This window comes from Bos indicus, chromosome 6, assembly GCF_029378745.1.
Source record: "Bos indicus isolate NIAB-ARS_2022 breed Sahiwal x Tharparkar chromosome 6, NIAB-ARS_B.indTharparkar_mat_pri_1.0, whole genome shotgun sequence".
NCBI classification, from domain to species: Eukaryota; Metazoa; Chordata; class Mammalia; order Artiodactyla; family Bovidae; genus Bos; species Bos indicus.
Window position 1 is genome coordinate 70899067 of NC_091765.1, and position 12513 is coordinate 70911579.

Below are 12513 nucleotides of genomic sequence, written 5' to 3' on the forward strand. Positions count from 1 at the left end.
CATGCTCTGAATTGGCAATTTTATGCCTGTTTAGAGAATCCTATGCTAAATAAGTAACCATGGCAATTACCATAATGCAAAGCATTATGATGGTGTTCCTGCAGACCTGTGATGGATGATACCTTGCTAAGTGAAGTCTGCCATGGACTAGGAGAATGGAACCAATGTCTCCGAGAAAGAAGTCCTAATTTTCATATCATATAACCTAATAAAAACAATAGCTTGCATACGGATTTTTGACTAACCCTACAGAACACAATCCCATATTAATTGCCTTTCTATGATCCTTGATTTCAGATGAGAGAACAGTTTAGACTGTGGATAGCTGAGCCTCTGTATAACTTGAAAATTAGCCTTTCTGAGATGAGAAATAAATTGCCCCAGGCAGTTTTGTTCTGAACCATTTTTTCCCAGGAGCCCTGCTTGCCATTCCCAATTAATCCACTGGCGCTGGTAGATAAGGCTGCAGTGTTGGGAGCTCTTTGGGGAAATCCCAGTGCGTACCTCCAAGGGTTAAGGAAAACCAAATCACGTGCAAATACTGTGTAACGTGTGACTTGCAGATGGGGCTCATGGCTGAATGCCAGAGTTCATCCATGAATCTTTTACTGATTTTCCTTTGGCTTAATTTGGAATACTTAGTGCTATTATAGCACTATCAAATTATTTTAAAAATCTGTAGAATTTGATTTGAATCATTTAGAATAAGTTTAACTCACAATGAAATTTAGGGTGAATTGAGTGTTGGAGAGTTTTTTCAATTGTTTGTTTTAAAATGTAAGAGGATCTTGGAGTTTATTCAACACTGTAAATCTTGGTTAGCTTTTCTAAGGCTTATAAACTCTCATATTTTTACTGCTTTTAATCATGATCTCTGATAGTATCCTAAATTATGGCCTCCGGGTTTGGATGTTGATATTGTATCAATTATCGACAAACTATTCCTTCCAACACCAGTGTATTCATTGTCCTGTTTAGCTCCCTAACAATGGACTCCTGGGCTCTTGCAGGAACTAGAGGGAAGATTCGGTAAATGTGGAATATAGTATGTGATCTGTCCATTGTCTCTCTGCCTTTACAGAGGAGAAGTCTGTAACATGATGGACTAGGAGAGGCCAGAGAAAAATGTCATTTCCCCTTCGTCTCTTCTTAACAATTGCTGTTAGGCAGCAAAAATGTTAGATTTCTGCCAATTATTAGAAGAATCTCTTAGAAGGGAGTATCTTCAAGTCGACACAGTGCTCCAGACTAGACAGGCCTTTAAAGACTTTTATTCATTTTTGGAAATAAAATCTGAGACCATAGTGGCATCCTTGACTTGGCCAAGATCTCACAGTTAGTTAACCAAACAGGTTTCTCTTCTTTTTATTTCAAAACATTTAGCTTTGGCAGTCAGCTTTTATGTGTGCTTATTTTAGTGTAAAAAAAATTTCTAAAAATATAATAACATGAGAAAAAAGAGAAATAGCTATAATTCTGCCACTGTACATTAGCAGCACTGTGCAATAAAAATAGAATGTGAGCCTCCTATGTAATTTAAAATTTTCTAGTAGGCACATGACACTAAAACAAAGTAAAATCAGTTTTAATGTATTTAGTCCAATGTATCCAAAATATTTCATCATGTAATTAAAATTATTAATGGGTTATTTTATACTACTTTCTTTCATATTAAGTCTTTAAAGTCTGGGACATATTTTATATTTACAACACCCTTCAGTTTGCATTTCAAGCGCTTGCAGTCTCGTGTGGTTAGTCCTTATAAATGCTATATTGCCCACATTTTTTTCCATGTTTCTTTTCTCTCTGTCCCCATGCATATGTATGAACACATGGTTACTGTCTTAAGGTATACTCATTTTACATTTTTTACATAAAATAAGCATTTTTAATTTTCGTGTATTCATAGTCTTTTTGATACCTGGTACACATTAGGTCATCTCCAGTTTTTCACTTCAGCAAATATCTTGAAGCTTTTGTTTCCTGTTGAGTTGCTTCTTTGAGATAAATTTGCTGGAGTTGATCAGGGCTCAGAACATGCTTCCTAGTTGCTTTCCAGAAGGATTGTTCTGCTTTAGAGTACTGTCAAAATGGTCTAATGCTAATAGGTCCACCATAGCCTGTACAGGGAGTCACCCTTGATCTTGTTCCATGTCAAGATCCGCTGTTGTTTTGGGTTTTTTTAGTTGTTTCCCCTCTCCCTCCTACCCCTCCCCATTGTAATAGGAATGTGTTCATGTAAAAAAAAAAAATTGGAAGATACAGAAAACTCTATGCTATTCCATTTCATTTTTTCAGAGATGGTTGTAGTTTATATTATGGCTTTTTCCCCATGAGGTTTCCATACAAGAACTCTCTCCATGTCTTATGTGCAGACAGATATTAACAGTAGGATGGTGATATCACAAGGGTAAATGCACAACCTTTTTTCTTCAGCTCATGTGTAAATAATTTGGGGTTTGGTCTTACACGTCTTGTGTACTTCTGAATGCTCTTTAATAGTTGCCAACATTCTGCTGGATAAGAACAATAGGATGAATTTTCAAGTTAATCTTAGACATTGTAAATTTATTTTTATTAATGAAAATAATATAAATGTTAATAAAATAGAACATGATTGTTAGTAGTGATGTGTTTTCTTTCAATCACTGGGCTATAGAATAGAAAATACATAAATATGTATATAAAACAGGAAATATTGATAGGATGCAGGTATGCTGACTTGTAAAATATCAGTATCCTGTAGTATTTCTTATATACTAGCTTTTAAAATTTGGCACTGTTTAAAAAAAAATGTTGAGCACTGCAGAGAATTTGGAATTATGTATGCTGTGATTATTAAGAAATGAATTTTTATGTTTTTTCCCAATCATTAATAATGACTATCTTTCAATATAATCCTGTAATATGAAGTGTTCCAATGACAGACTTGTCATGATGTTTTATTATTCTTACTTAAGTAGTGTATAATGAATGCTAATATGGAGAAGTTAATTGCTGCTATTTTTAATTTATCTAGGAAAGATCCTGAATATAAATTGTATGGTAATCTTTGATTTCTTTCTTCCCCTCCCCTTCTGAGAGCAGCAGACTAAAGCACAGACGAAGAAGAATAGCTGGCATCAGGGTGACTTCAGTTATCTCCGTCAGGAAAGGTTGACTATCAGCTCAGCAAGAGTGAATGATTCCGGTGTGTTCATGTGTTACGCCAATAACACTTTTGGATCAGCAAATGTCACAACAACCTTAGAAGTAGTAGGTAAATACCTCTGGGAATGGGTAAATTACTTGGCATAGTGAATGAAGAAATTACCTGATAGTTTCCTTTTTACATTAATGGAATGTTAACAGATTCTTTAGGGATTTTAGTATCACTGAATGAATGAATACGTGGAAAAAAAATGATCTTCCAACCAGAGCACAAAAGCAAATTCTACCCATTTAATAGAGGCAAGTGGAAAAGCTGTAACTGTGAAGGTGTTTGAACATGTCATTCTCTGCTTAACCCCCCTACCCCAACAAATGTAGATTGAGCTTTCCCCAGAATTTTACTCCTTGCTGAATGACTTGAGTTTGGAAATGGATGGAGACTTTTTTCTTTGGAGAAAGACGTATGCTTAGACCTTAATGTATTTCTCTGGATCTTTTGGTGAGGTCCTTTGGCCTTTTGGTTTATTGTTTTACAGTTCTTGGGCTGTAGTCACTTGGCAGCAGAAAGGGCTGAACTGACTTTTCCTTCTCAGTATGCCCCTCACCTTACCCTGTCCTCTGACCCTACAGGCTATAACATAAACCTTCAGGAAGGCAGCTCACTGGGCATGGCTTCTTGTTTCTACAGAGCATAAACAAACATGTTAACCTGTACCCTAACCTATATCATAACTGGTATACACAACTGGTTTAGTTTTCCCTGATCTAGCAATCTTACTAAATACTTATTTCCCAAGCATCTACTTAATGAGAGTAAACTGGCAAAGTACATGATGTTTTTGAGTTACTGGAAAGTGTAGTAATTTTAAAATTATTTCTTTTACACTCTTTGGGCTCTCAGTATTGTTTGCATTTAATCTACTTTCTTGGGGGTTTTTTTTTTTTTGGATGCCACCGTATTCTCATTGCTTGATTTTGATTAAGTACTTGTAGGGTGGTGAAATTCTTCCTCATAATTTTATCAATAATAAAATTATATATTTGTTTTCATTTCTCTCTTTCCCCCCATATTTCTTCAATAATTTATGTAGCAGTGTTAGAGGTTTGCAATTTATCCCACAATTATCTCATATGAGTTAGTTGTTTCTGCTCATGTTGTAATGGAAAGTGTCTCACCAAAATGAACGTGAAAAAGACGCTTTATTTGCAATTACAGAGCTAGCCCAGAGAAAGGGTACTATTCTGTCCCTAAACATGATTGTGAACCATTTATTAATTTGAATAAAAGGCTATTAAAAGGCTATGCTTTTAAAATATTAAACTCCATAAGTGCTAATTTGCTAAGTTGATTAGGGAGCATGCTGATATATCAGCTTCAGCTCCAGAAAGCAATTAGTAAGGATGTTTTGAGCATATTGTTGTATGTAATCAGATTTTTAAAATCCATTCATCAATTTCCAAGAATATAACTGTATAACTGGAAAGACTTGGGTCCATGTAATCTGAATCTGTACTGTTTCGGGAGAGGGTTGGGATGGGACAAGAGCAGGAAGAGACAGAGAAAAGTGATCTTTAGGGGCTGGGAGTAGAATTTGGACACAGAGTGGAGTGGTGCGCAGCACAAGACTTTAGGATGACCCCTACCTAGTTTTGAGTTGGGGCTCTACCACTTAAATTTCAAATGCACCCCACTTTAACTCTGCCTCTATTTTCTCTTATGAGACACACAACCTCTAACTCCCAAGGCTGTAGAAGGGAGAAAAGCAACAGATTTTATAGATGTGCCTGATATAGTGTTTGTACTGATTAACTGTTAATGTCTCATCAGTTTCTTAAACCATCCTTTATAACAAGCCAGATAGGATTTTTTGATTCTAATAATTCTTACACTTCATGAATTTGAAACTCTGTTCTATTATAGGACATAAAACTATATTGACCAGACTATACTGTAGAAAACTCCGGAGGCACTAGTGTTTTATTCATGATGATTGTGACAGAAATCAGTGCAAATAATATTGCCTGTAATATTTCTATATTTTGCATTGTGTTTTATCTTTGAATTTATGACCTTGAGTACCTGAAAATTTAATGTAACTTTCAGATAAAACTTATTTACTCAAAACTAACTTAAGTTAGCTTAAAGAATGACAGAGGGGCATCATTTATGATTCAGGTATTAGAACAAGCTGTTGGTTTCCAACTTGATTTCATTTGGATGTTTTTTAAAATTTCACCTGAAAAATGTTTTTCCATTGATACAAAGGACAGTTGGGTTCCATTTTTTTTTTATTCTGAATCTGTAGGAAACTATATAGTAAATATTCTAATGGCAACCTCATGTGGGGTACCAATTGCATGTTAGATACTCTCTGGAGGATATCTACTCAGTAAGTGGTGGTGGTTTAGTCTGTAAGTTGTGTCCAACTTCTGCAACCTCATGGACTGTAGCCCACCAAGTTCCTTTATCCATGGGGTTTTCCAGGCAAGAATACTGGAATGGGTTACCATTTCCTTCTCTAGGAAATCTTCCCCACCCAGGGATTAAACCTGTGTCTCCTGCATTGCAGGTGGATTCTTTACCGACAGAGACACTAGGGAAGCCTGGGGTGTAAATATATTTAAATAGTACCAGAGATAGTGGATGACAGTCTTAAATGTTATAATTCCATCTTCAATTTTGAAAAAGAAATAAAACAATAAGATTAAAACTCCTTCATAATTCCACTAACTTGCTATAACCATTTTTAGGGTTTGGTATATGGTTTATGGACTTCGCTTGTGGCTCAGACAGTAAAGTGTCTGTTTACAATGCGGGAGACCCGGGTTCGATCTCTGGGTTGGGAAGATCCCCTGGAGAAGAAATGGCAATCCACTCTAGTACTATTGCCTGGAAAATCATCTCTTTGCAGTCCAAGGGACTGTGAAGAGTCTTCTCCAACTGCAACAGGATTTTAATTATACATGTAATCTTAGGTTTTCTTTCTCACTTAAAGTATGTGGAGACTCTAGGGTATGCTACAGTAAGAAGCCAGCCTTGGCCTCTCACTGTGTACATTACGTTTAGTCTCTGCCTTTGGGTAGCCAGCTATATGGCTTTCCAGGACTTGGTTTCTTTTCTCATCTATAAATCAGGGGTTACAAGGTTCACTTTCAGTATTGCTGTAAGATTAAATATTTGTCATAATTATTAAATAGAATATGCTAAAGAACTTAATGCAGTTCTTGGCACATAGTAAACATTTCATAAAAGGTTATAAATATAATATTGGCAATTATTTTATTATGGTCTTTTTCAAGCTCTTCATTGTATTATTATATAACCATTTCTAAGGGCTGCTTTATTTACTTAACCAGTTCTCCCTTTTCTCATTTTTAAGATTATTATGACTAGGGTAAATAGCACGTCTATTTTGCATGTAGCTATCTACCTCACTAAGAAGAGTTCTCTGGATTAAACTGAAAAATAGATAATTTTTTATCTATAAATGCTTTCTAAAGGAGTTCTGCCAAATTAAAATGTGTAATTCAGCATGCTATTTTAATTACACTTGCAAAGTTATTAAGTTTATTTCAAATTAGCTTTGCTAGTTTTCCATAGAATGGATATACATTATTTTTAACAGCTCTATTGACGTTTTGCTGTCTTTAATATGTGAAAAGGGATCCCCTATTTAAATTACTAGTTTATTTTTCCTTATATATTTTCATGTCTTCTTTTTCCTTAATTTTTCTATATGTAGACATTTGAAAACATTTATGTATTCAGATTTGTCTTTTATAAGTTTTATTTTTTTGATTGCTTCTAAAAAGCCTAGAAAACTGCCCCCACCCCCACCCCCAGCTTGGTCAAAGTTTAATAGAAGTCAGTTTTGTTGTTTAGTTAAAAATATGGCTTAATTGTTAAAATGCAATATTTTTATTGAATATTGGGGCTATCTTCCCCTCCTTGATTTATGACATCTTCTTATCACATATACAATTATATTGGGTCTAGGAATAGGCTACTTAGTCCAAATAATTTTTAGCATAATATGCATCAGGACTAGTAGGTCTAAAAGACTTATCCCATGGTGATAGATCTTTAACAGAGTTGCTTAAGAGATAAAAATAAAAGAATAAACATTTCCAATGTGTGTCCTTTCTCATTTATGACTGTGATTCTCCAAGAGCAAAACAAAATGTAAAATGGCTAGTTAAAATTCCTACTTGGCATGCTAAGTGTGTGCTAGGTCACTTCAGTCTTGTCCAACTCTTTGTGATCCCATGGACTGTATGTACCCTGCCAGGCTCCTCTCTCCATTGGATTCTCCAGGCAAGAATATTGGAGTGGGTTGCCATTTCTTTCTCCAGGGGATCTTCCCAACTCAGGGATCGAACCCAGGTCTCCCGCATTGCTGGCAGATTCTTTACCATCTGAGCCACCAGGGAAGCCCAAGAATACTGGGGTGGGTAGCCTATCCCTTCCCTAGGGGATCTCTCCAACCCAGGAATCGAACCAGGGTCTCCTGCATTGCAGGCGGATTCTTTACCAGCTTACTTGGCACTACCAGTTAATACTGGAAATCAGTCAGTTACCTTTATAATCCAAAAATGAAGTTGTGTTATTTGTTAAGATTTTTGCAGGTAACAGTTTCTTTCCGTTTCATTCTGCTGTGGTTAGATAAAGGATTCATTAATATCTTCCCTATGATGAACACAACAGTATTTGTAAATGATGGAGAGAATGTGGATCTGGTTGTTGAATATGAGGCATATCCCAAACCTGTACACCGACAATGGATATATATGAACAGAACCTCCACTGATAAGTGGGACGATTATCCTAAGTCTGAAAATGAAAGTAATATCAGGTAAGAAAAGGGCCTTTTACTGGCAATTATGCAGTTCTACCTTTCCCCTGCACTTGTTGTTTGGTCACTAACTCATGTCCCACTTTTTTTTTTTGACCCCATGGGCTTGAGCCCCACCAGGTTCCTCTGGCCATGGGATTTCCCTGGCAAGAATAATGGAGTGGGTTGCCATTCCCTTCTCCAGAGGGTCTTCCTGACCCAGGGATTGAAATCCCATCTCCTGCAGTCTAGGTGGATTCTTAACTGCTACCTCATCCTATTTATGTAACCATCAATGTATGAGAAGACAGCTGATACAGAAGGAAGTTTGGGGCTGCTCCCTGAGTCTTCATCATTTCATTTTGCTGTGTGTTTAGAACACACAGAAAAGTCCATGCCTCAGTTGTCTCATTTGTAAATTAGAGGAGAGTCCTGTCCTGGAGTTCTGAAGATAGTTCAGAGCAGTGACTAGCATATACTAGGGCCACAGTAAATAATTCTTTTCAGAGAAAGAGGCATGTTAGTGCCTTTAGTTACATTTTTAAAGCTAGAAGGAAACTAAGAATCGTTAAGCATCTTTGGGCCAAGCAATGAACCCAAGTTTCTTTTACATCAGACTTCTCATTCGATTCTCAGATAAGTTGTATGTGCTTGTTTCTGGCCATACGCTGTTCTCATTCCCTTATGTACATTAACTCAATAAATTTAGTCCTCACAAATGCTATGAGGAGGCATGCTTACTTCCCTCCTTTCTATAGAAGAGGAATTTGAGACTTCATTGAATTAAGTAATCTCATCAAGAGCCAATGGCTTATAAGAGGTTGGTGCCTAGTTACAATTGGTGGTTTTTTTCCCCCTAGTTGGGAGCTCTTGGCTGTTGTAAAAATATGGGTGAGAGTGGATACTGTCCTGGACCAAAGTCTAAGGGTTGGAGGGAAGAGGATGGATTGGGTGCTGTCCAGGCTTCCTCCTTAAAGGACTCGGTGACTGAAGGGGCAGGGAAGAGGGAGGAGTCTGGCTGGGGCAGCCAGATTGGATGATAAGAGGTGATACCATTCCAGGGGGAGGGAGAGTGACCTGAGTTTGGGGTTTGTTGAATTTGAACTTGCCTGTGGGATCTTGAGTGGAGATACTCAGGTAGGATGTTTTGTAGGTCAGGTTCCCTGGATGCAGCTCCTGAGAGTGGGATTCACAGGCAAGGGCTTCATTAAGAAGAGAAAGACCTGGCAGAAAGTTGGGGAAGTAGGGTAGGGAGGGCGAAAGGAGGTAAACAGGATGCCGGTGAGCCGGTGATGGGGGTGAGCACCCCCGTCCTAGGGGTGCTTTGGACTGGGGGCCATGAACAATGGCCTGGAGAGGAAAGAGGCGTAGGACAGGGAGGTCTGGACTAGAGGTCAGGATTTGAAAGTTGTAAGCAACAGTAAGTAGTTCAGAGGAGCGTGAATGCCCAGGGAATGTATGCAGTGTGACAGGAGACTGAACAAGCCACCCCAGTGCAGAGTTGATTGTGGCCCTTGGGGGTCTAGGGCCACCCAGAGTGCTCTGTCCACACTGGAGCCCATGTCAGTAACTCCCTGATGGTGGTGCTGAACATAGCCACCTGTGATAACCTTGGTGTAAAACAGAAGCCCCGGTAGCACATGCTCCTGGGGACACTTGGAAGAAGCGGCAGGGGTAGGAGGAGAACCAGGAGATGCTGGTGTTGTCAGAATGAAGGTGAGGGCCATGGTATTGACCTTGCTGCATGGCCCTGAAGTGTCTGCTTTGAGACACCTTGATGGAGATGCCTGCCAGCCTGGGGTTTTGCCAGGCAGGTGCTGTTAAAGTAGGGCAAGTGAGTTCAGGACACTGGTGAGCAGGGAGGCTGAACAGAGGACCAGGGCGGGGAAGGATGCTGGCCATAAGGACAGCTCAGGATGAGGGTGAGGTTGCCTTATGGCGAGAAAGCCTCTCCCCACTCTGTTCTCATGTACCAGGCATTTGTCTCAATGAAATGTATGTGTGTATTGGCATTTGTTAACGTGGATTTTGTTAACACTGAATTACATGGGACGTAGTTTTCCAAAACAGGCATGGATTTCCAGATGGAAACTGAAAAAGCCACACGTTTCGAGGTAGGTGATCCACAGGTGACTGATGGGTTGTTCTTTTTTTGTAGATACGTAAATGAACTTCATCTAACCAGATTAAAAGGGACTGAAGGAGGCACTTACACATTTCACGTGTCCAATTCTGATGTCAATTCTTCCGTGACATTTAATGTTTACGTGAACAGTGAGTAGAACAAATGGTTCCTTATCTTTTTATTTTTTATTCTTTTAAGTTGTGGCTGGTGTTTGCAACAGCTGCCGCCCCGAGTTCATTGTGTACTGGGTCAATAATGTTTCATGATAATTTTGACCTTAACAAAGACCTCGTGGTTTGGTGGTTGGAAGGATGTGTACAAAAACCAATTCCTTGTCCTACAATTCGCTGACCACATGACCTTGTAGCTGGCGCTCAGATGCTGGGTGCTGCCCTTTGAAGTCAACAGAAGAGACATAGAAGTTAAAAATAACAACAGTTTGAGGGACAATGTATTATTATTGATTGCTGAGATGGGGAGCTGGAGGTTGAATAGGAGCTGGATTATGGTATTAGGTGGGAAAGAGGTGCTATCAAGCCCCGACAAACGATTTCTTTGTTACAGCACCTTTTCTTTCAAGGTTAGGGTATTATTTTGTGTGAAATGAACGCAGTATTGATCAGCTCAGAGTGTCCCTGCTGTGTGCCATGCGGGGACTGGGGGAGAAGGGAGCAGGTGGTTTAAGGTGGGAGGATGGCCGTGGACACCTGAACATCTGAGCCCTGTGTGGTCCACGTCCCACAACATCTCTGTACAAAGGTTGAGCTGCAGGGGCTGTCCTCACTAGCTGGGGCTTTTCTCAAGTGTACGACCTGCTCCTGGCTCTACTGTGGGGTCACCTACATTTCCCAGAAAGAGGATCAGGTGCCTGCCATACCACACCAGCAGGGGACCAAAGGCTGGAGGCCTCCAAAGACGTGGGATCCCAAGGGACTGTCCACAAAATGACCAGCAGAATTAGCTATCCAGGGTGTATGGGGGGTGGAGTGAGATGACAATCTGGAACGTTCCCTGGAAAACAGCTCAGTAATGGCTGAGCCCTTCATAAGTGTTGGGCTGCAGGAAGGGAGCCAGTTCCCCATCTTCCAGGAGCTTCCAACTTGCTGTGTGGAGTGATTCTCCATCGTTACCTCCCTGATGGTGCCGCTCACCAGCATGGTGGGGTGGGAAGCGTGATCCCCTTACAAATGGAAACAGCTAGCGAGTGATACTCAAGACAGGTTTTTGGTTGGTAATCTGGAGTCTTTTGTCTGTTCCAGCATTTCCAAAATTGTATTTCCTGAACAAGGTGTTAACATGTATTTAGATAAAGAGCATCATATCTGTATACAGATTTTTCTGAGCTACAGACTTTCTCAGCATCCTTAATACACTAATGTATATTTTGCCTGCTCAGAAGGAGGCGTGAGATTGAGCATATATCTCAAATTTGTATGACCACAAAACTGCTTTTCCAAGGGAAACATGTTAATTAACATCTCAGTTCTTCAGAAGAGTTTTGATTGCATGGTATTCTCATTGGCCTGCAATTCAGGTACTAGATTAATTCAGATGTTAATCAGAGATTAGTGTATTACACATGGGCAAAATTGCCTGCTTCTGAGAAATCTTCATGTTCAAGTAATTGAAGAGATGATTGCAGGTGAATCAATATCCTTGCAAACATCATATGCATTACTGTCTATACAAAACCTTATTTTAGGCATTCCAGTGCAGTGCTTCTCAAACTATGGTCAAGGACCTTGTGTATTTGTAGTTTCCAATTTGTTCTGAATCAATACTTCTTAACAAAATACAGAAAGAACCGGTCACTAGAATAGTGAGATGGAAAAGAACAGAGATATATAAAATCCCAGAATGGATCTTTTTTTTTTTTATTACTAGACTCAACAGATATAATTAAGTGAAAGTGCTCCTTCTCAGTGCTTAGTCTTGGCTTCTGTGCTTACATGCTATGCACCAGAACTAGTAGACTGTGGCCATGGTCTACTCCACAGGCCTCACTTTGAGAAGCTTCGTTGTTGGGAATTTTCTAACATTGTGTCATTTGTATCCATCTCTTTCCCTGGCTTCAAGGTCAAGGGCTCATGAAGATCTCTCTCCCCCTTTTTCCTGCTTCCATTTGCCAGTGTGTGGCCTACCAGTCAGTCATGAGTCATTGACCTTAGAAAGACATCTCTGAAGTCACCCTTACTTTTCTCTGGGTGACAAAATTGCTACGTTTTTACTTACCAGCCTAATTTGCCATCCGACAGGATCCATATTAATCACCTCTACTGGTGAACTCATGCCTATTTGAGACTAGAGAGGAAATGGCCTAAACCTTCCCAAATGATTGTTTCTTGGATTCCCTATAATCCTGGGGCCTGGGTCACAAATACTTCTCAGCATGTGCTGAGGTCCTGC

General features: G+C 39.3%; 1 protein-coding gene across 2 annotated transcripts in view; it reads left to right on the forward strand.

The window, feature by feature from the left end:
• The window catches only part of KIT (KIT proto-oncogene, receptor tyrosine kinase), an 87390-nt gene that overhangs the window by 44466 nt on the left and 30411 nt on the right, over nt 1-12513 (forward strand). For both annotated transcript variants that reach the window (XM_019962772.2, XM_019962773.2), the window contains exons 5-7: nt 3088-3259; nt 7814-8003; nt 10141-10256. In XM_019962772.2, coding sequence (XP_019818331.2) covers nt 3088-3259; nt 7814-8003; nt 10141-10256 — 478 coding nt within the window. The remainder of the gene's footprint in view (nt 1-3087; nt 3260-7813; nt 8004-10140; nt 10257-12513) is intronic.